The sequence below is a fragment of the Sebastes fasciatus genome, chromosome 24 (genome assembly GCF_043250625.1).
Source record: "Sebastes fasciatus isolate fSebFas1 chromosome 24, fSebFas1.pri, whole genome shotgun sequence".
Lineage (NCBI taxonomy): Eukaryota > Metazoa > Chordata > Actinopteri > Perciformes > Sebastidae > Sebastes > Sebastes fasciatus.
In genome coordinates this window covers 12,375,021-12,399,717 of record NC_133818.1, presented here as the reverse complement: position 1 = coordinate 12,399,717, position 24,697 = coordinate 12,375,021, and the positions used below count along the sequence as shown (strand labels likewise).

The window sequence follows — 24,697 nt, the reverse complement described above, 5'->3', positions numbered from 1 at the left end:
GCGCAGGGAGTTTTTTAGGGGACACGGGGAACAATAGGGGCGTGGGTGGCGTTTTGGAGCTCGGCCCACGGCGCCAGTTGCCAGAGCAGGTCATGTGCCAGATCCGCAGACAAAGAGGGTGAGTCGGCGCTCATCTGGGCAGGAGTCCAGTCCGAGTTGGATTGGGACGGTGGAGTCGGGGGGCGAGGGAATGTAGGCACACGTTTGACTAAAGCCTTTATGTGAGGAGGGGGGCCTCAACGGACAAAAAGACACAGGGACCGGCTGTCTCTCCCTGCAAAGACGGAGAGGCACTCAGGCATCTGGGATTCTATTCACCCAGCAACGGCTCACATCTTTACACTCAGCGTTTGGGGGAATTACAGCAGCTTGCTGGAAGTCCTGATTTACAGTTACAAGCAGCATTAGTTCTTCACACATCTCCTCTCTCATTCTCCGTCAGTGTGTAACCTCTTCACACGTTATCCCTTTGGTTTGTCTTCATGGGAACTATCTACCGCTATAAACAAACCGTTCTGCTCACAACCCCTCCATAATTCATCAATCCAGACCTCAGAACAACCCGGCTTGAACTTTGATACTCAGATGGAGGAAATCTGGCAGAACGGAGCCAAAGACTCGCACCCGAAAACAGGAAGAGCAATCAGCTCCTTTGACTTCCTCCCTGTATGCAGCGACAACAGCAGAATGAGTCCAGGGGGTTTTATTTCGGAGGACAGAAGGCCTTGAGAGGGGGTTTCTGCACACAAAACTCTTCCAAAATTAGAAGGCTGTTATGATTTGTGTTGCAACTATTAAAACACATTAATCCGCTGGCTCACGTACACACTGTTTTAATCTCCCAAGATTAGCAGCCCCGATAATACTCACTGACTGTACTTTTATAATTGAGATTACTATGTGTACTGTAAGTTAATCAGGCCTCGTTATCTTTATTGATTGGGTGTTGACCTACATTGCCAACACACCATCAGTGAGTCACAGTCTGGGAACTTTATCATTGGCGACAGTTAAGTCATCTCTTTTTGCAATTTCTCAAATCAATAAATAGCCGATCTAACACATGCACCGCAGCACAAAGATATTTTTAAAAAGGGATATTTTCCTCTACGTTTTGGCCTCTTGTCCGCACGCAAACAGAGTTTTGGATCACAAAGACGGATATTTTTTTACTTCTAAGGTGCAGATTTTTAAAAACTGGTTATTTTGCATCCGTGTGGACGTGTAAAACGAAGCGTTTGGGAAACGATGACGTCCTCCCCTCATTTCGCGCATTCCCATTGTTGCTTTGTGCAATGAGCATGCGCCAGAAATAATAACATAGATGGCAGACTACCTGCTTTTTTACAAGCCCCCAGGAAGAGCGCCTGGCTTTGAAGCAAATTTTGGTAGTGGCCAAACGGCGATACTACAACTTCCTTGTCCGTCACATGATGCCATTGGGCCCAAAAATACTTTTTCCCATAGATTTACATTGGGAAAGAGACGTCTGTAACTTGGCGGATAATTTGTTTTGAGGTGAATTGATTGCCGGATGATCCGGGTACTTTATCACTCGGCAGTCGAGCCAGAAGCTCTCATAGGAATGAACGGTAGCCTCCAGTTCTCTTTATACATCCATGGCTTTTTTACGTTTCGTTAGAGCTGCTCGGACGAATTACTACTTTACATTTGAAACACGTTACAGATGTTACACAGGAGGCCAAAGCAGGAAAACACATAAAACATGTCAAGGCCGAATGGTGGTTGAATGTGCTTTTGGGCGATTGAAGGCGAGGTTTGGAGCACTCAGAAGGGCGATGGACATAAACCTGAATGACCTCTCTTTCCTCAGTCGTTGATAGCAACAATCGCCGAAGGAAAGGGAGTGATGAGAAGATTGGCAACAGAATTCTTTGACCCTTAACTTGTGATCTCAATTGTGGTGACATGTTTATATGGAGTCGTAGATCGGAGTCGAGATATTTAGTAAAACAAAGGTCGTGTGGACAGATGTATTTGTTTTTTTAATGGCGGGTAACATATTCAAAAATATCTGTATACGTGTATACAGGGCCTTAGATTACAGTCTAGACTTTTGCATACAAACTGAACATCTTATTGCTGCAGAACAAGTGTCCGCATTAGTTTGACGCAGTGTTCATCCCTGCTGAGGGCGCATCAATCCATTACATGAGATACATTTATTGTTTAGCAGCGAGGATGAAAAAAACACATCATTTTCGACCATGTATCCATGGTGAGGTTGCACGCCTGTTGTCATGGAGACAGCGTATAGACCGCTCTGACTCGAGCCACGTGATGACAGCCGCTGCTTGTATCAAATGACTGCATCCTCGAGCTTAAAGGTTACATACATCCTGTGTGATTTTAAAATAGAGGTGAAACTTTTCTGTCTCACACGAGCTAATTCTGAAACCACCGAAAAAAAAAGCAGCGAGCACAGTAATTACTGATACAGCGTGAGAGGAAGTAAAGAGCAGCCAGACTTCCCTTTCTGGACAGAGCGAGCACACAAAAGGTCTTATTCATTTTACAAACACAGCGCTGGAAAGGCATGCTGGGACACTCAGGAGGCCGAGGAAGCAGATTTTTGGCGGGGCTCGTGGGGTAAAAAAACCCCGGAGGATCCTGAAATTTGCAATGTTGCGGGTTTGGGGTTCAACTCTGCGACCTTTTGCAGCATCAAATTGGACAAACACCACATCTGACAAACCACTACGCAGATTAAGTGTTGGTTTCGGTTGCTGAGACATGAGAAATGGACTCCGAATCAATTTTGCAAACTACTGCGACGACAACAACAAATCTCAAAGTCTGTTGATCCCCGTTGGGAAATTGGATTCACTAGCTGCCAAAACACAGCAGGGTCAAAGGTCAGGCTCAGCGATCTGGGAGAGATTCAACAAGTTTCTCAAGACAAACAAGGCTCAAGGCCTCTAGGTGCAGGATCTCCTTACAACACCACAATACTATCATTGTTTTTTCCCCACTGATCAAACCTGCAGCTTCCTCACAAAGGGCTCAAGACGTGGAAACCTTTGATGTTCAAAAAGCCAGGGTGACAATGGGTTATGTCCAACATCCCCTTTTTCAGTGCGATAACATTTGTGTTTTGCCAAAAACGAGCGTTCTCAGTGAGAGTATTCACTTCCTTTAGTCAAAACAACATGTGGTCCAGAATTCCTCGGATGCCTGGAGAGACTGGTAAATTAAGGTGTGCGTCCTTGACTGGGCTGGATTGTTGACAGCTGACCTTGAGCTCGCCAAAAATGAAGCTATCCCGGCTCTCTTATTTAAGATAACATCTCCCATTTAAACAAGGAAGTGGTCGATGTTGTGTTGTATACCACAGATTAGCACAACCGCCGTTGTTTTATGGGTTTAGCTCACTCATCATGAGCATATGTGCCACATTTTGTTGTTGCTTTTTCATCCTTTGTCCCATCTGGATAACCAAACAGCACTCTCTAGATTTTGGGGATAACCTTCATTGGTAACGTTGACCATTATAGGGACTATAGTCTAAGCTTTGGGCACGCTCCCAACCTCTTGGACGATGGCAGTAGTCCAGCTTCCTTACCTTGCACTAAGTGTGCTGCTCTGCTTTTGTTGTTACAGCTTCGAGCTGACCTTAACCCGCTGTGACTCACTGGCACGCTAGCGGGCGTTATCGCCACTGGACTGACCTCGCCGATGGGGAAACAGAAAATAAACACCACGTCAAACAACTACGAGACGTGATGGTTAAGCGGATTATGGGTGTGGCGTCGACAGAGCTGCGAGTGTCCGTCTGTGTGCGAGATCCCTCCGTTAAAACTATATTTAATACAATTCTCCGAGCACATGCATGTGCAACTCCATGACTCATTAAGGCCAACGATGATTGCATCTTTCTGTCAGACCCCGGCGAGCTGTTGCACAATGAAGCCTTTGAGCAACACTGTTTGAGCAACTCTGCAAGTCACATACTCCATATATTACAGCATGATGAGGCTTTATTGAAGCCCCGAGGAGGAGATGAGATGAGCAGCAGCAGGCTAGGCGGTCCCGACTGCTATCTCGAGCAGCGTGCATATTAACCCCCGGGGGCCTCAAAACAAACATAATGAGCTGATAGATTGGCAAAAAAGGACATTTGACATGCTTCGTGTTTTTAATAATAACCCTTCCTTTAGGCCATGTGAAGAGAAGAACACAGTGTAACTCCACCCCGATGATACAGACACAAACCTCCCCTGAGAGACGCCATTCATTCCTGGTTTCATTTAAGAGCAGCAGCAGCATGAGGAAAAACAGCAGCTTCTCTTAATTACAGCGAGATTACAGTGCAACTTTATCAAGCACATGCAGCCACAGCGCCAGAGAAAAAACTGGCATGGCCATTTTCAAAGGGGTCCCTTGACCTCTGACCTCAAGATATGTGAATGAAAATGGGTTCTATGGGTACCCACAAGTCTCCCCTTTACAGACATGCCCACTTTATGATCATCACATGCAGTTTGGGGCAAGTCATAGTCAAGTCAGCACACTGACACACTGACAGCTGTTGTTGCCTGTTGGGCTGCAGTTTGCCATGTTATGATTTGAGCATATTTTTTATGCTAAATGCAGTACCTGTGAGGGTTTCTGGACAATATCTGTCATCGTTTTGTATTGTTAATTGATTTCCAGTAATAAATATATACATACATTTGCATAAAGCAGCATATTTGCCCACTCCCATGTTGATAAGAGTATTAAATACTTGAGAAATCTCCCTTCAAGGTACATTTTCACAGATAAAAAAATGTGCAATTTGCGATATATATAATGCGCGATAAATTTGAGATTCATTGCGATTAAGTATGGACAATCATGGGGACAACAGACGCTATAAACTGAAAGTGAAAGTGTGTAATCTGTGCAGAGAGTAGCAGGAGTCAGATTTCACACAAGGGACGAGACAGACAAGACGATGGCGGAGGACTTGGTGTCAAAGCGAAAAGGAATAGCGCCTATTTGGCAATATTTCAGATTTAGTTGAAAAGGCGTCCTTGGGCATTTCACCTGCATATACAGAGCTGAAGCGTCAAGAACATTATAGAGAAGTACATACTAATAAATCAGTAAAGTATTTCTGCTTCTGAAGCGTACGTGGAACTTTATCCATCAATCATTGGTCTTTTACTTTTCACTTTTTATGGGTTGAATGTGGAAAGGTAGTTTCCCGACCTTTGTTCTGATTCTGATTAATGAGACTCAAATAAGGGCATGACATGGCTAGGCATGTTATTAGCAAGGGGGCAGTAATTAAGCAGCTCTCTACTGGGACTACCGGGGTAATTAAGGCTCACCATCAACATTCTTCCAGCCAGCGACTCGGCCTCGGAGAGTCTCTGGGCGACACACACACTTTAATCAAGGTTATTTTAGTCCATCCTGAGCAGCGTGTGTCTCAATCTTGATGTAAAAAAGCTTCTTTTTTTTGCATTTTTTTGTTTTGCTGCATAAAGTAGAGACAAAAATAATGCTTTAAGATCTTTTTGGAGGGGGTTCACAGATTTTTTAAATGCTTTCCTTGCATTTTTAAATGTAAAAACAATTAAAAATGCGTTAAATTAAATTGACCCTGTATTTAAAAACGGAACTGCAACATAGAAAGCACCACATTTGTCAAAAGTCAAGAGGATTCTGCTACTAAAAGCATCAACCTCTTTGAGTAGACATTTTCTCTGTGGCGTTTTTTGCAAAAGAGAAAGCAAAAGTGCCAGGTGTCTGCAGCCGCAATGTCACCTCCTGCGAGGAAGAGGAGATGCACAGAGCGTGAAGCCTGCGGCGAGACGCTCCCTCCCCGCTCGGAGGAAATGTCAAGGCTGTCGCTCTGCATAAACCCTCAGGAGAGCAGCCACTGAGAGCTCCTCTGTGCTTTGCACCTCGTGGGTGCACCGAACGCGCACGCGTGGCGGGGCGAGTCGCACACGCATCTGTTTCGCGGGATCATGTGTGATCATGCATGCACGGCTGCAGAAGTCACACTCAGAGTGGATGTTTTTTCAGGAGCATCAAGTCAATCTGACACACTTTGCTGTCCATGCATCGATTCTGTGCAATGCTTTGACTAATGCGTTTATAAGCAATATGGAGCAGCATTTAGACGGCATTGATCGGCGCCCATCTGGGGCCGAGCTAATAGAGCACGTCTGGGATAATCAAGCCAACAGAACTGCTGCTGTGATGTGGGACCACGCCCGCTCTCTGCATCACTGATCCTTAACAAGCCAGCTGCACTTTCATGCATCACTTTTAATGGCATAGTTAGCGGTCATACAAGTGTTTAACGGACTTTTACCAATCCACGGCATGTAGCGCTGACGTTATAAGGGCTGTTTCTGTGCCAACGGTGCTCTTTCTTACTGCTACAGTAAGTGTTGTCTCTCCACTAGTGCAGAGCACTTTGTTTCTTTGTTCCGAAAAGTGCTATAAAAAGTTAGTTCCTGCTTCCTCCGGATGCAGAGCAGCACTTATCTGTGAACCACGTTGCACAAAGAGGACATGACTGGTATTTAATGTGTGTGCTTACTGTAAATGTGAGGAATCCCAGCATCAACAACTTATATAGACAGTGTACTAAAAAGGTAATGAGATGACTTGACAATTTTCCAATAAACAGAACCAGTGAATTTTCTCAAAACTTCCCTGTTTTGTTTTTTATAATATCACTTTTACTTTATCGTAATAACTCACAGGAAGGCGTATAAATAGCGCGACATTACACGGACATTCCGCGTGTCACGAGGACGCATTTTAGCTTTGTCACGCAACAAAACTACAGTAATGTCCGCAGTTATGTTTAGGCAACAAAACCACTCGCTTAGGTTTAGGAAAAAACGTCACGGTTGGGCTTAAAATAACTCAAATAAGTACAGAAACAACGTCACATAAGTGCGGAAAACGCGTCACAAATTCTACTGATTTGCTAAGATGGATTTTCGTGCACTTAAGAAAATAAAAGTCTGTAATAGCATTGACTTATATGTATGAATACGTCACAGTATGCCGTTAAAATCACCCCTAATAATCACTCCTTTGCTTAGTTCAAGGTTTAGTTTCATCCATAAGGCGACTTTGGGAGTCCCCGAGCGCTTTGATAGCTGTATTGAATTACACTCTGAAGTCACATCCTATGAGCTAACACACACATGGCCCTCGAGCCTTAAAAACATGGCGGCTCATACCTCATATGCTTGCCATTGCCATGTGTTCGATAAAAAGCAGCAGTGGTGAGCGTTTGTACTCGATGACCTCTAACGCGGCAGCAGAGAAGGAACAAATGTCACATATTTGCGGCTAACTTTGTTTTTTTAACATCAGTCTGCTGACAGCTGAGATAGCCGGCGCTCAACAATGACACCACAGACAATCTAGAGAGAGATGGTTTGCACAGGAAACCACACGCTTTTTCTGTTTAGCCCCCACTCTCTGTTTGTATCTCTGCAGCCAAACCCACGGTGGATATTTCTGAGCGTATTAAAGCTAATGGTCAGGTGTTAACGTGTGGCATGTCCCTCTTCACGAGCAATGCCGAATGTAGCTCCTGGGTGGGTAGTTGCCATGGAAATCGACAGCAGACCCAGTGTTTGTCTCTGCCAGCGAGTGATAGGAAGATAATTGACTCTGTGGAAAAGCAACCTGCAGATACTATGCAACACAGAGGACACTGGGTGAATGAGCTACACTGATATGTGGCAGTTCATTTATGTCCTCTCTAACAATGGAGCCATACTAGTGGCCCTGTGAGGATGCTTTCAGCTAATCATGCTGATGTTTAGCATTGGACGTAACTGACGTAGTATAAAGAGCCAGAGTCCGATTTGGATGGACGGGTCAAACAAACACAAAACTTTCACCCAGGAGAACACTGTTCTTGTCCCGTGTGAAGTCAACGTTATTTTACCGTAATTTTGTTACGTAAATGACGTACTCTACTAACATTATGTAACAAACTTCTTTTGCTTAACAAACATACTTATACTTATACTTATTCTAACTCGAACCATGATCTTTTCCTAAACCTAACCAAGTACTTTTGTTGCATAAGTAAACCTAGGTTGGAAATTTATTTTGAAAAGACGTTGTATGCATGTAACGAGAAGAAACTGTATGTTTCCTGTGAACACAGAAGTTTATTTTGAAAAGACACTACATGCATGTAACGAGCAGAAACTGTATGTTTCCTATGAACATGGAAGTTTATTTTGAAAAGACATTGTAGGCATGTAACGAGCAGAAACTGTACATTTCCTATGAACGCGGAAGTTTATTTTGAAAAGACACTGTATGCATGTAACGAGTAGAAACTGTGCGTTCCCTGTGAACAAGGAAGTTTATTTTGAAAAGACACTCAGCGGAAACTGACACGCCGTCCCTGACACGTCCGAAACTGACACTAGAGAGGTTCCTAGAGCGTCACAGTTTGAAGCGTGGGGCCACTGACCGAGCGTCGTTATTTGACGAGTTGCGAGTGAGATTGTGTCGACGGTGTTTGAGGCCACAACCCATTGAACCCGTACTGCAACAGCCTGCTAATGACGCTCCAACAATGGCACATGTGCATTAGGTAACCCTTTATCAATCAATCCCCTCAGTTAATCAGGTTAACCCGTTTCCAAAAGACAACAGGAGACAGATGGCCAAATATGTCAACAGAGCAGAATGTGCTGCGCTCATAATCTCCTGAGTGTGCTACACGCCAACAGGACGGGTTTAATGACGAGCGCTTTCCAGGGAGAAAACAGCCTCCACGAGTACAGCAAGCATCCGACCGCCCAGCCCCAGGAAGTGACTCAGCAGCAGCTGTTGCCATGGGTTACCAGGCGTTGGACAGTGACTCCGCCCCATCTGCCGCTCCACCTTAAATCCTCCGTCACTTTCTTTCTCGTGTTCCTGTGTGGAGGCAATGCAGCGTGCAGAAGGCACGCGCTAATCCCATCTGAGGGAGGACCTGCGAAGCTTTGGCCTCTGTGCACTAGCCCACCCCTCCTCCATGCACATTAATGCCTTATTAAGAGCAACTGACTTAACAGCAATCCACTTACACTAAGAGTTGCGGACTATTACGTGGCCTGAGATCAATCTCACCATCGGCCTAGGAGCAAACGCTGACGAACTTAACCTGGCGGTTGGTGGATTTCCTCCCTCAAAGCCCAGTCGCAATAAAATAAAAGCACCATTACATATACTGTAGGTATAAAAGCACGGCGTTTACAGGAAATGTCAGCGATGTCATGGTAATGACATTAAGGCTTTGCAGGCGGTGGCTAATTTAGGACAAAGGGTTGAGTAAATCTCCCGCTGAGGCTGTCCTCTGGGTCGGGGCACGCTGTCCCATAAGCTCACCGATGCATCACTGCAGATAATACATGCATGAGAATGCAACTGATGTTCCTCTTTTTTCTTAATACTTTTTACTATTAAAAAAAAAGGGTATAGCCAAAACCAAACATGTACTGCTTTTAGAGGTTAAAGGTTAAAATGAGACAGGTCTACTTCCTGGATTACAGGGCTAGTTCTCTGCTATAATCACTGGCTTTAAAGTGAGCTGACAGTGAACCTCTTCTAGAAAAGAACATCGTGACAGGTGGTCTGCTTTCATTTCCCTGCCTCTCTCTCTCTCTCTCTCTCTACACACACACATATATGTGGATACAAAATGCATCTGCTGTGCTGGTAAATCCCTGCAGGGCTTGAGACGTTTAAGCCTTTTAATAGTGCACAGCCTCATCCCTTAAGTAATGCAAAAGGGATTGTTTGGCAGGAGTCAAACTGTAAAACTCTGCTTCTAAAAGTGTGAGGATTGCGATGAAAGTGAGCAGCAACGTGAATAAGCGTGGATGAATGTGTGAGGGTTTTTCCACAATAAGCACTCGGCAGCACACTTCTTTAGTAACAAATTCTTTTTTTATTACAACATTTCACGGTTTTTCCATTTTGTGCTAAATGGTTTTGTGGCAGAGTAACATTTGAGGAAGTTTGATCGACTGTTGAAAAGCAAACAAATAGAATCAATTGCCGGTATATATTTTTTTTTGATTTCCTTTTTTCCTCATCCGAGACAATTCAGAGACAACACAAAAGCTATCCCGAAACCACTCCTGACAAAAGGGGCGTTAAAATAACCGTACATAAGGTCCATTTGAGCATCTCCCAGATCTAGATGGAATCCGTTGCATTTTTTTTTTTTATCTTCGTGTACATACAAAAGAAAAAACAATTGTGACAGACATTTTTTTTTTTTGTTGGGGCATTTACATTTTGGCCAGCGTACAAACAAAGTTGTGCATTTTTTTCCCCGAAAATTAGAAGACGAAGAAACAATAAAAGCAACAAAAAAAAAAAAAAGCTTGACGCCTCAGCTTGGGGCGAAGAAGCAGCCACACAGGAAGTTGGGTGGTGGTGATGGTGATGGTGGGCGAGACAGGTGATGAGCTTCCTGGAACGCAGGCCACGCCCTGTCCCTTAGGCCTCTCTGCTGCACATCTGGGCGCCCGTTGAAGACACCTTTCCCGCAGCCCGCACAAATCCTCCTCAGAGAGGTGGTACGCGTCGAGGGGACGGGGCCGACCGCCCTTCGCGAGGAAAGCATCGCTCGCCCACGGGGGGCTGTGCGGCGTGGTTATTGTCGTCGTTTCATCATTTTTCGGTTACAAAGTTATACATCTAAAAAGAAGTGGCTGAAAACAAGGCAATGCGGGAGGAGGAAGAGGGGGTGTACAGTGCATGATGGGAGGGAGGGGCTTCACGATTGCGCCTCCGCCTTCTCCTGACAGATGTCTGTGGATGAGAAAGGAGATTCCTGGATTAAAACCAAACTGTGCCAAGCTCCATTTTCTACACAGGTGTCAGTAAACAGAAATGATGTAATGCCAGGAATTCAAGCGTTACCATCTTTTGTAGGCAGAGGATTCTTCTCCTTTGTTTCCGTCTTCTTTAGCTTGGTCTTGTCGAAGCTTTCCACCTCTTTAACGTCGGGTTTGTCACTCATTGTTGCAGGTAATCTGTAAAATCAAGCAGAAAACTGATCAGATCATATCTAATGTGTGTATTTATTATTACAATGCTTTCTTTAAAACACCATGTGGTCCAGCCTGACTTTCTATCAGCAGAAGGGCGTTGCCTTAAATCTCGGTGGTCAAAAAAAAAAAAAAATGTTCACTTCAACTACATGCGCAACGAGGGGACTACTTTTCCTCTCTCATGTGCGTCCGCCCTCCTTTTGTTCCACACCCAGCGTGATTTGCCTGTGCAGTTATCCAACACGCACACAGTCCTGGATGGTTGCGCACTAGAGGAGAGCTCCAGACAATGAAGAACCAGACATTTACATAACAACAGGAGTTTCCATGCTGGGCATGACCGAGAAAGAAAAAAAGATGGGAAAGCTTGTGCGCAAATATTCTTAAAATATATCTATAAAAAAAAGATGTAATCTGGAGGTAAAATATTCATTTTCTGTTCCACATGGAAGCTCTGCAACATGCGCACTTCTTCTTCTGAAGGAAGGAAGCAACCACCGCCCAGATTTTTGCACATTCACCCTCAAAAATCCAAGTTCAACACCGTTATTTCTACTCCAAATGAACCCCCACAAAGCGAAATAAAACAGCATTTTAATGCCCACAAACTGCAAACAAAAGACACACCAAACATCCCTGCCTTATTGTCACATTAAACTCTATTATTAGCCATTAAAATACTCAAATACTGGTATGCGTAATGCGTATTTTGGCGCAGCATCTCTATCCAAAGCTCCTGGCATCACATTCCTCCTCTCCTCCTCTGCTCTTATAGCTGCAGGCAGTAAAAGCTGAAACAATAGAAATAGTTGAATGGAAGCTTACCGAAAGTGTGTGCCGATGTGCTGGATGGATGGATGCTCTCTGGTCAGCGCGTTGCAGCAGTAGTGGCGCGTCTTTGCGCAAGGCATCAGATATAGTCAGAAATATGCTAATGACATCTGACATCACCAAGTTCACCATCATGCTCCGTGTCCCCCCCTGCTGGAGAGACACGCAGCTTCCATCCCTCCATCACTCAGCATCTCCCTCAGGAGACTGTACTGCTGCTGGAGTCATGTGATCCACCTGTTTTATATCATCATTATATGTTTTATACCTTCACCATAGCTGTTTTACCCTAAAGTGCACCATTAGTTCAAGTGCATTTGGAAATAGTTGATGGCACATTATGTCTCCTCATTGCGTCTGTCTGCAGCTGCTCATTAGTGTAGAAAGGGCGCCCTCTGGTGGCAGCTCAGTGGAACTACACACTCCGATAATTATATATTATATATATATATAATGAATATTCAGATAAATACCAAAACAATAATGGAAAAGTCCTGCATTCAAACTCTAGTTTTGAGCCTCAAACAGTTATTTAAATGACACATGTCTTTTTTACAGGGGGTCTTTAGAGGGAGATAGCAGATCAACAGTAATGTCACATCACTATCTGCCTTTAAACATGCACTATCTACCTTTAAACATGCACTATCTACCTTTAAACATGCACTATCTTCAAACTTCTTGGACTCTTTACACTTACTTTACACTATACATCCTATATACCACTTTATAGACTGCACACATGCACATACTACCCATTTGCTCTGTATCGTTTATATCTCCATTATTGTTTTTATCATTTTTGTATACCTTTACCTCTCCTGTGTTTCACTCTTTTTGCTGATGTTGCTGCTTTGACACCTGAATTTCCCTCCGGGGATTAATAAAGGTTCATCTTATCTTATTTTTTTATCTCTCATAGATGTGGTGTACATCGTCTGAAAGCGGAGAACCTGAAGATTAATTTGAGATGCAGCTCAGCACTAAACTAATTATTGAAAATAAATTGTAAAAGTGTGTAAGAACTTAAAACATTATGATCGAAGTATATTATGTCTCATAAATTGGTGCAGTTTTTGGGTTGATGCCATTTGTTAGAGAGTTGGAGCTAATTTTAAACATTTTGTTCATTACTATGCCATAAATCAAAGCTTAAGAGCCACCAAAATGTACCATTTTATTCATTATATTTCTAATAAAACTTACCAGAGGGACGTTATTGAGTTGCATTATGGGAAGTGTAGAACTGAGCCCATAGCAACCAATCAGTATTGAGTTTTCAACAAAGTCGTGTAATAATGCTTTTTAATAAAAAGAAAATTCTCTCACAAGTCCAAACACAAAAGAATTGCTGTAATGTCCTTTTAAATGTACCGATAAAAAGCAAAGAGGAGCGTCTGTAAGCCATTGTCAAAGCTTTATTGTCAAAGAAATAGCTCCAAGTGTTACATATAAAAAAAGAAATTAAAAAAAAAAAAAAAAAAAATCACGCTTTTCCACCAACTTTATTGATCCAGCTGCAGGTTAACAGTGAAACCTGCCTCATTGGAACATCAGTGACCCATCACAGCTGTGATCTTAACACTATAACACGCTTTGGGCTCAACTTGTTTTCATGACCTTTTGGAACACGGGTGAAACACCCAACGACACCTCGTATTAGACACTTTTAATCAACAACAGACCTGTTAGAGAGAGAGAGGGAGGGGAGGGGGAGTTAATCAATGGGAGAAGGGTTGTCGTACAGATGAGCCACCACTAGCAGCTTATTGTGGGAGAAATGACACGGCAGAGGTAAGATGCATCAGCACATTCATGAGGCTCACTAAAAGAAAACTAAAAAAAAAAGTTTGTGGTCAGATAAACATAAACTATTACAATCAAGATAGCATTAGCTAGTTAAGGGTTATTATTGGAATACTTTTAGCAGCTGTTAAAGCAAACACTGAGGGGGGGAGGGAAAGGTGCATTGTTTTCACATTTTAACTATTTTTAATGACTTTGTAAAGCAGAAAGGGCCAAAATATTTCTAATCACATGACATCGTGGAATGCTTCATTTCAAGTGAGGTCAGTATGAGGTACAAATAAGACATGATGGAGCCTTTGGTTAAAGTGAAGGCCGCGCCTCATGTGATCGAGGGCTGGCGAGACCGAAACATGAGATAGCAAAAAAAAAAAAAAAAAGAAAGAAGAGAAACTCATAAATATAAACTTGGGTCTTCAGAGAAGGAAGTGAGATTTCGCTCTGTCTCCGTGGTGAACATGTCGAAGACGATGTGTGTGTGTGTGGCGTGACCTTTAAACAGTCACGTGGGATTGGCCAGTGAGGCCTTTCTGGAGGATATGTGGCAAAAAAAGTGCCGGCTGAGTGGCCCGACGGGGGGAGATGGAGAGAGAGAGAGAGAGGGGGACGGGGGTCGCCCTCTCTCCTTCTTTACAAGGGTACATGGCTGAAGAGGTAGGACACGGACTCGCCGTTGTGGGTTCTCCTGATCGCCTCCGCCAGGATCATGGAGATGTCGATGACCTGGAGGAAACGTGAGGGAAAGAAAAATATGCTAAATGCAGTACCTGTGAGGGTTTCTGGACAATATCTGTCATTGTTTTGAGTTGTTAATTGATCTCCAATAATAAATATATACATACATGCAGCATATTTGCCAACTCCCATGTTGATAAGAGTATTGAATACTTGACAAAACTCCCTTTAAGGTACATTTTGATCACATAAAAAATGTTCGATTAACTATGGACAATCATGTGATTAATCTTGATTTAATATTTTAATCCATTGACAGCCCTAATTTTTTTATTTCTATTGCATGGCTGAGGTAAAAACAGTGTCTAAAGGAGAGAAACATACATCAGCATAACAGGTTGTTCTTGAAAACAAACAAAAACATTCAAGGGCATAAACTTATGTGACCGTAGGCCTTTACCATTTCTTAGTTTGTACATCCTTGATTGCGCTCCTCGCCTCCTCGCATCTTAGTCCCTCCCACGGGAGATGCGAGGAAGAGACACGAGGAGTCATTAAACAAATGAGACGTCCGTGCCTCGGAGCCGTCATGTTAAAGCAACGTCTATTAAATATGATATTGAGATTATTCCAGCTGCGCGTCACGCCTCTTTTATACGTTGCGTTACTGAAAACACTCCCGCAAAAAGGATACACCGGTGTAGCCTCGCTCACAGCGCCGGAGGAATGAGGAAGCACAAAATCTGGAAATGAGAAAGACCCCTTGTGCGTGTGTGATGTGTACCTCTATTTTCGGGCACGCCTTCATCTTCTCTTCCTGTGGGATGGTGTTGGTCACCACCACGGCCTCGAACGGGGCGCTGTTGATGCGAGAGATGGCCGGACCGGAGAAGATGCCGTGTGTGAGGATGGCGTACACCTTTACTGCGCCGGCATCGATCAGCCTAAAAGGGAGGAATAAAAACGGTGTTCAATTTATTAAATTAAAATGCTGAATTTATTCTACAACCTTTTGGTTTCTTTCAAAGTTTTCTGTGAGGTTGATCTCTTTACTGGATCAATAAAAGCACCATATCAGCTTCATGTCACCACATCAGAGTCCAACACGTAACAGACTGTGATCCCCAGTTTAAATCTTAAGCCACGTCCCATCACACTCTCGCAGACAAAACAGAAGGCATTTAAATGTCACTGACTTGTCCGCGGCGTGGCAGATGGTGCCGCAGGTGTCGGCCATGTCGTCGACCAGGATGGCCACGCGGTCCTTGACGTCGCCCACCAGCACCATGCGGTCCACTTCGTTGGCCTTCTTCCTCTCTTTGTGGATGAGAGCAAAGTCCACGTTGAGACGGTCCGCGATGGACGTCACACTAGGGAACAGGAAGAAAGACCCGTTAGACCTTTGACTGCTCGTCAAACAAGACGACCCTCGATTTGACCTCGTGGAGGCGACGAACTGGAGCTTCGATACAATTCTGCACATTAACAAGGTTTCAGGCGTCTCCTGACTATAAGCATTGAATCACTCATATTTACATCACAGCGTCCCTGAACTCTCGCTGCGTCTTACCGTTTTGCGCCGCCGGCGTCTGGAGAGACAATGATACAATTCTTCCATTCGGGAATGTTTTCTCTGATCCACTGCAGGACGGCGGGCTCTGCGTAAAGGTTGTCTACGGCGATGTCGAAAAAGCCCTTTTAAGAAAGACACAACAGTCACTTGCAAAGTTATATTTAGCTAATGGACTAAATGTTTAAACAAACGTCAGTCCGGGAATGTGCTCGTCACCAAACCAGACACCGTTAAATCATATGAAAACATATCACCGTTATATCACCTCGGTTAGTGTGGAAAAAAAACAGATTAATGGCTGAGATTGACAGTTAGTGTCTGGCAACCACTTGTTGTGAGGTAAACATCTAGTGGCTGTTATCAATAGCACCTTTAAAGAGCACATCTGTAGTCGTCATTACAACAGAAGCTATTTTTCTACCTCTAGACCCTTCACAGGTGTGGACTGTACAGAGCTGTATTTTAAAGACATGGAGAGCAAGCAGGTGAGAGTAGTAGTAGAAAAACAACTAGTTATTTAGCGGTTAGTATTTGGAGGCAAACTACTCATTCATACCCACTATTCAATATAAATGGATGTTCAACTACCGACTTTACGGTCTTTTTTTTAACCCATTTAAACCCAGAAAGAGGCACTCACCTGGATCTGGGAGGCGTGCAGGTCCATGGTGATGATGTGGTCGGCGCCGGCGACAGACAACATGTTCGCCACCAGTTTGGCCGATATGGGCGCCCGACTCTGGGACAAGCATCAAGACACAGTCGCTTGAGGTAAGTAAGTAAGAAGAAGATATTGGAACTTTAAAAATACGGGATGGTTTTTCTTTTCGTTTTTTTTTTTTTTTTAAAACTGCAAATCCATCGTCAAAATAATTTAACGTGAAGTAGAAGCAGCCACCGTTTGCTCTGTCTTACTGAGAGACGTTTTGTTACCCGAGACCTTTCCATTGCGGTCGGTCACTCTAAAAAGCAAAGCCTTGCTGCTGCCACAGGCTTGTTCACTCAAGAAAGGCCAACTGTTTGCGTACACGCCAGGCGTCGGGCCTTAGCTTGCTGACAAAACACTCATCCTACCTGGAGATGGAGCTGTGCGAGTGGCTCAGAGAGAATTCAGGCCGACTACAAGCTTACCGCCACAGGATGAACTGAACTTTTTATTTAAAGATGAATCAAGAACAGGAGAATGAAATGTGCAAGCGGCACCTTTTACCATGTGAAATCTTTATCTGAAACTCTTCCCCCCCCTCAAGTCAACATGATGATGAGGTAAAGTGTGTTTGCAGAACTTTGACACTCGTGTGAGTCAAATGAAATCAAACGTATTGAATAGCTGCTGCGTATGTGCAGGCCGACCAGTGGTGCTCTGTTGTTGCTTCATGTGGAGGTGATTTGCTGTTGTGGTTACAGAAACAACATGATGCAACACAAGATAATGATTTACAAGATAAGCAGGTTGTGTGATTCCGTTTTCTCGGCCCGCTGGAATGCCTCATGTGTCAATTTCAGATTTTCCGAGAGCACCAAATTACGAAGCGGTGCGCTGCGGTAACAACGTGTACGTGTGAGTTTTCCCATTAATGCGCAAAATGATGTAACGTAATTACAGTAACACAACAGTCAACCTGCAGTGCTACAGAGGAAACTTTTCTTCATTCTTTTTAAAAAGGTGCAGCCGCGGTGACTTAGCATTCATCCCCAGTATATAATCATTTAATAAGTGCTTTAAAACAATCCGTACAGTTAGCAGATGAAAGGACATTTTAAGTGTTTATCAGCAATTATAACTTCGAGGAAGACATATTTTTTTATAATGACAACTGCGTTTTACGCTGTTTGCGTTGTAGCGGTCTCATTCTTAAAGTTAGAGGGAAGATACTGGTTCCATATGAAACTAAAAAATCGAAGGAATCCACTGGTACCAACCATATCATGTTAGCTTGTCAAGAAGAACGCTAAATAACGCTCCAAATGTACGCTACATTTTGGCGAGGAAATACTGTCATGGCCATTTTCAAAGGGGTCCCCTTGACCTCTGACCTCAAGATATGTGAATGAAACCTCTGAGATGAACAGAATGACAACTGTATCTTATTAGATAAAACAGATGTTGACAAACTGCATGATTTGCAGTTGGAAAAAGGTAATAAATCACAACTATTACTATCAAATAAATAAGCCAAAAAATAATCGTTAAAATTTATTTTTTTTTAAATCGAAATAAGATTGCATCGTCACCGAAGTATCATGATAATATCGTATCATTACTGAAGTATCATGATATCGTATAGTGACTTAAGTATCATGATTGTGTTGGAAAAATACAAACATGTGCACATTCCTAAGGTCATGACAGGTGACACTCATTGCCCTTAAGGCCTATTTCTGTTTAGGTGAGGGTCACCTAGTCAGCGAACTTGTAGAGCCTATTTGAGGATAAGTAACCCTAAAAAGGACAGAAGTGTCAGTCAGACAGACAATGGGAGATATACGACTGTGAGCCTGCAAGCGAGGGTATAAATGTCACGAAACTGAGAGCCTCTGTGCTCTCAGCCTTGAACATTTATGTTGATGGTTGTTTGCCCACTTGCAAGTGTTTATTAAACCTTTAAAAGACTTTCTCTTGATTTTCGAGTCCTTCTTTACAGAAATTGCCTCCACAATGATAATACCGTATCGTGACTGAAGTATCATGATATCGTATAGTGACTGAAGTATCATGATATCGCATCATTACTGAAGTATCATGATATCGCATCGTTACTGAAGTATCATGATATCGCATCGTTACTGAAGTATCATGATATCGCATCGTTACTGAAGTATCATGATATCGCATCATTACTGAAGTATCATGATATCGTATCATTACTGAAGTATCATGATATCGTATCATTACTGAAGTATCATGATATCGCATCGTTACTGAAGTGTCATGATATCGCATCATTACTGAAGTATCATGATATCGCATCGTTACTGAAGTGTCATGATATCGCATCGTTACTGAAGTATCATGATATCGCATCGTTACTGAAGTGTCATGATATCGCATCATTACTGAAGTATCATGATAATATCATATCGTGACTGAAGTATCATGATGATATTGTATCGTGACTGAAGTATGATATCGTATAGTGACTGAAGTATCATGATGATATCGTATCATTACTGAAGTATCACGATATCGTATCGTGACTGAAGTATCATGATATCGTATCATTACTGAAGTATCATGATATCGTATCATTACTGAAGTGTCATGATATCGCATCATTACTGAAGTGTCATGATATCGCATCGTTACTGAAGTATCATGATATCGCATCGTTACTGAAGTATCATGATATCGCATCATTACTGAAGTGTCATGATATCGCATCGTTACTGAAGTATCATGATATCGCATCGTTACTGAAGTGTCATGATATCGCATCGTTACTGAAGTGTCATGATATCGCATCGTTACTGAAGTATCATATCGCATCGTTACTGAAGTATCATGATATCGCATCATTACTGAAGTGTCATGATATCGCATCATTACTGAAGTATCATGATAATATCATATCGTGACTGAAGTATCATGATATTGTATCGTGACTGAAGTATCATGATATCGTATAGTGACTGAAGTATCATGATGATATCGTATCATTACTGAAGTATCACGATATCGTATCGTGACTGAAGTATCATGATATCGTATCATTACTGAAGTATCACGATATCGCATCGTGACTGAAGTATCACGATATCGCATCGTTACTGAAGTATCATGATAATATCATATCGTGACTGAAGTATCATCACGATATCGTATCGTGACTGAAGTATCATGATAATATCGTATAGTGACTGAAGTATCATGATATCGTATCGTGACTGAAGTATCATGATATCGTATATTGACTGAAGTATCATGATGATATCGTATCATTACTGAAGTATCATGATATCGTATAGTGACTGAAGTATCATGATAATATTGTATGGTCTACTTTTATTTACTTACAGAAAAGTAAATTATAAAATTACAAATAATCTATTAGATATTTATAAATGCTATAATAGGGGAGGTTAAAGTCTTCTATAGTATTCTTTGTTGGAAAATGTAATGACATGAAACCAGACATTAGTTTCGGAGACATGATATGTGTGTGTGTGTGTGTGTGTGTGTGTGTGTGTGTGTGTGTTTACCTTATCCTTTTTATCCTGGCGGGCGTAAGGGAAGCAGGGGATGACGGCGGTGACGCGGGACGAGGAGGCGATCTTACAAGCGTTGATCATTATGAGCAGCTCCATCAGGTTGTCGTTGATTTCGCCGCAGCCGCTCTGCACGATGTACACGTCCTCGCCGCGCACGCTCTCCCCGATCTCCACGCTGTTTGGACGACAAGGAGGGAAACGTGTCAGCTTTAGGGTTGCACACGAGAGCAAAGGCCATTAAACCACCTCTAGACGGCAGTGTTAACCTTTTGCAGATTTAAATGTCACACCGTTCATCTCTGAGCAGTGAGTGTTCACTCCCTCTACAAAGTTATGTTACGAAACAAGTTTGGGCCGCGTCCCTCTGCTCATCTCAGGATGTTTGGGAGAAGAAAAAAAAAATTTGTAGAGAGGTAAAAACGGCACTGTCAGGCACACACACACACACACACACTGTCATCCTGCAACATGTGTGTGCGTGAAACATTCCTCTGTGGGGGGGATGACCAGGTCGTCCCCGGCCTCAGTCATGTGATCACTGTACAGTTGTAAAGAGTCTGTGCAGTCACAAGGCCTGTCGTTTTTTTAAGAGAGGCCAGCACTTACAAATCAGGCTGGAGGGGCGGTGAACCGCTGTGAATACAGGCTGCCACTAGTGTTGTTTAAACTTGTATTATAGCTATTATAGCATGCCTGTAAGAGACCAAAGGCCATACCGGTGTTACACCTAAATCTGTGAGCCAGCAACACAAGGTCACCATTTCTGACAGCTGTCATTTGAAAATCTGACCCCACTGTATTGAATATATCTGTAAATTAAAAATATTAAAATACATTTATGTTTTTTTAACAATTTTGTTGTGTGTGTGTGTGGTCACATTTTCAAAAAGTGACGTCTTCATTACATAGAAAGAGAGAAAAAAGATGTGTTACAATGTAGGCTTATTTTCTTTTTGATGATACTCTCCCGTCCTCTTTTGTCACAGCCTTGCTATCTTTTAATACAATTATGGATACATAAATAAATCTGGATCACTGCCCTACACTAGATGCAAACAAAGGCAGTGTCAATAACATCTTTATTTGGACATTCCTCGCTGTTCTTTCCCATGAATCCGCTCCCTCTGCCAGCGTTGGTCCTTGACCTCCGCGAGTAACCTGGCAAAACCTGTGTCGGAGCTGTGAGAAGAGCATATATTAGCGCATCGTTCTCACCTCCCTGTTACGCCCGCGAGGATGGGAAAATAATCTTTGTTTTGCACTTTGCGTCGCCCAAACAGCCGTGTTCCCTAGAGAGAAACCTGAGCAGCCCTGGGTTTTAGAGTTGTGGGTGGAAACACTGCCAGCAGACAGAGTCTTACAGGAGATAAAGAGGTCAAAACACCTTCACAAGCCCTTTTTAACACAGGAAACGAGTTTTGGAAAGCACTCTTTAGTTACATGCGAAGGAAATATTGCATATGCCGTTTGGTGGATGCTTTTATCCAGAGTGAATCAGTGAATGACCCCACAAAACAGTGTTGTGGTGCCAGCATGACGCCAAAAAGGTCAACAAGTTGCATGACCTTAACTGACTCTGTTCAAGGCCAAGCAGTAAAAGTAATAACAATAATTTGTTATGTTAATAAAACGAGGCAAGATGCTAGTGTGCAGTCAGGAATTCAACTAATGGTTAGCTTGGCTGCTTTGGAAATTAGCACAAATTAACCAGCTAACTGCCAGTTAACCAGCTAACAGCCAATTAACCAGCTAACTGCAGTTAACCAGCTAACTGCAGTTAACCAGCTAACAGTCAATTAACCAGTTAACAGCAAATTAACCAGCTAACTGTCAGTTAACCAGCTAACTGACAGTTAACCAGCTAACAGTCAATTAACCAGTTAACAGCAAATTAACCAGCTAACTGTCAGTTAACCAGCTAACTGACAGTTAACCAGCTAACAGTCAATTAACCAGTTAACAGCAAATTAACCAGCTAACTGCAGTTAACCAGCTAACTGCAGTTAACCAGCTAACAGTCAGTTAACCAGCTAACAGCCAATTAACCAGCTAACTGCAGTTAACCAGCTAACAGTCAGTTAACCAGCTAACTGCAGTTAACCAGCTAACAGCCAATTAACCAGCTAACAGCCAGTTAACCAGTTAACAGCAAATTAACCAGCTAACAGCCAGTTAACAGCAAATTAACCAGCTAACTGACAGTTAACCAGCCAACAGTCAATTAACCAGTTAACAGCAAATTAACCAGCTAACTACAGTTAACCAGCTAACAGCCAATTAACCAGCTAACTGCAGTTAACCAGCTAACAGCCAATTAACCAGCTAACAGCCAATTAACCAGCTAACAGCCAATTAACCAGCTAACAGCCAATTAACCAGCTAACAGTCAATTAACCAGTTAACAGCAAATTAACCAGCTAACTGTCAGTTAACCAGCTAACAGCCAGTTAACCAGCTAACAGTCAATTAACCAGTTAACAGCAAATTAACCAGCTAACTGTCAGTTAACCAGCTAACAGCCAATTAACCAGCTAACTGCAGTTAACCAGCTAACAGCCAATTAACCAGCTAACAGTCAGTTAACCAGCTAACAGTCAATTAACCAGTTAACAGCAAATTAACCAGCTAACAGCAAATTAACCAGCTAACTACAGTTAACCAGCTAACAGTCAGTTAGCTGGTTAATTGGCTGTTAGCTGGTTAACTGCAGTTAGCTGGTTAATTGGCTAACAGCCAATTAACCAGCTAACAGCCAGTTAACCAGCTAACAGTCAATTAACCAGCTAACTGACAGTTAACCAGCTAACAGTCAATTAACCAGTTAACAGCAAATGAACCAGCTAACTGTCAGTTAACCAGCTAACAGCCAATTAACCAGCTAACTGCAGTTAACCAGCTAACAGACAGTTAACCAGCTAACAGCAAATTAACCAGCTAACTACAGTTAACCAGCTAACAGTCAGTTAACCAGCTAACTGTCAGTTAACCAGCTAACAGCCAATTAACCAGCTAACAGCCAGTTAACCAGCTAACTGACAGTTAACCAGCTAACAGTCAATTAACCAGTTAACAGCAAATTAACCAGTTAACTGTCAGTAACCAGCTAACGGTAGTTAACCAGCTGCTAACGTAAATCCATGTTAAATGACAGTTAGCTAGCATTCTCTTCCTTAGCTTACTTCTTTTAGGCAAAAAGTGCACAACAGTGGTGTTTACTTCAGTGTTTAATCCACAGTGTTTAATTCACAGTGTTTAAATCACAGTGTTTAATCAGGTGTACCATCAACAGGTTTCAGGGCTACAGCTAGCCAACAGTATCCATCTAGTTAGTCATTTAAGGTGTCACATCAAAAGTCGTCCCCTCCTACAACTAGCGTCTTTCTAGCTCACAGTATCCATCCAGCTCGGAGAAGGCATTAAGGTGTCGCGTCAAATTGTGTATACCCGTCACAATTTGAACCCACTTCAAAATTAGCATCTTTCTAGCTCAGAGTTTAACAGGGTCATCGTATAAAGCTTTATTCCACATGGTTTAGACTAAAGAGAGGGAACTCTTTACAACACAGCCTTCCTCCATCACCACGGGGGAAACACACGTAACGTTAGCGTAGTTAGCGTAGCTAGCATGATACGCAACGAACATGCGTCACGTAATTTCACAACTCCTCTGGCTCATTGTTAACGCACACATGTAGTAATAAAATACTCAACTAGTATAGTAGAGTATAGTAGAGTAAGAGATAGCAGAGACGTCCCGTATAACGGAGATGTTATCTTGCTAGCCTGCTGTGTTTACATGTGGCTAGCTTAGTCACGTGTAGACCCGCTGAATAGTGAACTATTGTTAGCTCCAAGCTAACTCACCCACATGTGCAGCATGGACAGCTTATCCGCTACAGCAACACAAACAATCATGCACAATAAACAATAATAAATATACTCGCCATGTCTCCTGGTTGCTGAACTTCTTGGTGATCACTTTCCCCAGCTCCAGTCCCAGCCGATCGGCCACTTTCTGCGACAGGTCGTGGTGGGAGCTCCCGCTAAAAAGCACGATGTTAGGCATTTTTTCCCGGGAAAAAAAAAGCTGCTAGTTTGAAAAAGAAAAGAAAAGGAGAGTAAAAGAAAATTTAACAGGGTTGGCCCACTTAAGGGTTGTGGAAAATGGGGGGAAATGATCGTGCTAGTGTTGCAGCCGTGGCATCGCAGTGGTGCAGCACTGAGGACAGACAGTGTGGGCAGCAGAGAGAGGAAGTATCAGGTCAGCAGTAGTGGTAGAAGAGAGGAAGTGCTCTGCTCTCATTGGACACTCACACATGTACTCTTATTACACTGCTGTGGTGTTTACCAAACACCTATTTCTAACATTAACTATTACCTGTTTAACATCTCAAATGTGCTTTTAAGTGGGTGTTTTATTTATTTTTTTCATTTTTTTTTATTGTAAGATGTTCTTTTACTTCACTATTTTTTTTATCTTGCTTTTCCAAATTCACTTTGTATCCTTATTTTGAAAATCTTAAGGTTTTTTTTTAATATTCGTTTTAAT

At 42.7% G+C, this 24,697-nt stretch overlaps 2 protein-coding genes across 3 annotated transcripts; both read right to left on the bottom strand.

Moving 5' to 3' along the window:
- Positions 1 to 9,917: 9,917 nt before the first annotated feature.
- Positions 9,918 to 12,019, bottom strand: LOC141762757 (thymosin beta-12-like). The gene is made up of 3 exons (XM_074626809.1): positions 11,880 to 12,019; positions 10,924 to 11,036; positions 9,918 to 10,812 (listed from the first exon to the last, which is right to left on the bottom strand). Exons 1-3 carry the CDS (start codon positions 11,963 to 11,965, stop codon positions 10,778 to 10,780), a joined length of 234 nt encoding a protein of 77 aa, XP_074482910.1. The 5' UTR covers positions 11,966 to 12,019; the 3' UTR covers positions 9,918 to 10,777.
- Positions 12,020 to 13,375: 1,356 nt separating this feature from the next.
- LOC141762756 (ribose-phosphate pyrophosphokinase 2) lies at positions 13,376 to 24,421 on the bottom strand. Of its 2 annotated transcripts, XM_074626806.1 has the most exons (7): positions 24,093 to 24,421; positions 20,140 to 20,323; positions 16,580 to 16,678; positions 15,937 to 16,061; positions 15,563 to 15,736; positions 15,151 to 15,310; positions 13,376 to 14,414 (listed from the first exon to the last, which is right to left on the bottom strand). In XM_074626806.1, exons 1-7 carry the CDS (start codon positions 24,212 to 24,214, stop codon positions 14,322 to 14,324), a joined length of 957 nt encoding a protein of 318 aa, XP_074482907.1. In that variant the 5' UTR covers positions 24,215 to 24,421; the 3' UTR covers positions 13,376 to 14,321. The 2 variants fall into 2 exon arrangements, with proteins under 2 accessions (XP_074482907.1, XP_074482908.1); XM_074626807.1 differs by lacking the exon at positions 24,093 to 24,421 and having other exon boundaries at positions 16,580 to 16,704; positions 20,140 to 20,271.
- Positions 24,422 to 24,697: the final 276 nt, after the last annotated feature.

Bases quoted from the DNA above. Each gene is read 5' to 3' on its own strand.
- LOC141762756 (XM_074626806.1), bottom strand. From the start codon at position 24,214: ATGCCTAACATCGTGCTTTTTAGCGGGAGCTCCCACCACGACCTGTCG. The intron at 15,737-15,936 runs GTAAGACGCAGC...CCTGTTCCCTAG, and splicing joins GACGCCGGCGGCGCAAAACG to TGTGACGTCCATCGCGGACC. The intron at 15,311-15,562 runs GTCAGTGACATT...CCTCCCTTTTAG, and splicing joins ATCTGCCACGCCGCGGACAA to GCTGATCGATGCCGGCGCAG.
- LOC141762757 (XM_074626809.1), bottom strand. From the start codon at position 11,965: ATGCCTTGCGCAAAGACGCGCCACTACTGCTGCAACGCGCTGACCAGA. The intron at 11,037-11,879 runs GTAAGCTTCCAT...TTGATTTTACAG, and splicing joins CACATCGGCACACACTTTCG to ATTACCTGCAACAATGAGTG. The intron at 10,813-10,923 runs GTAACGCTTGAA...TCTCATCCACAG, and splicing joins TCCTCTGCCTACAAAAGATG to ACATCTGTCAGGAGAAGGCG.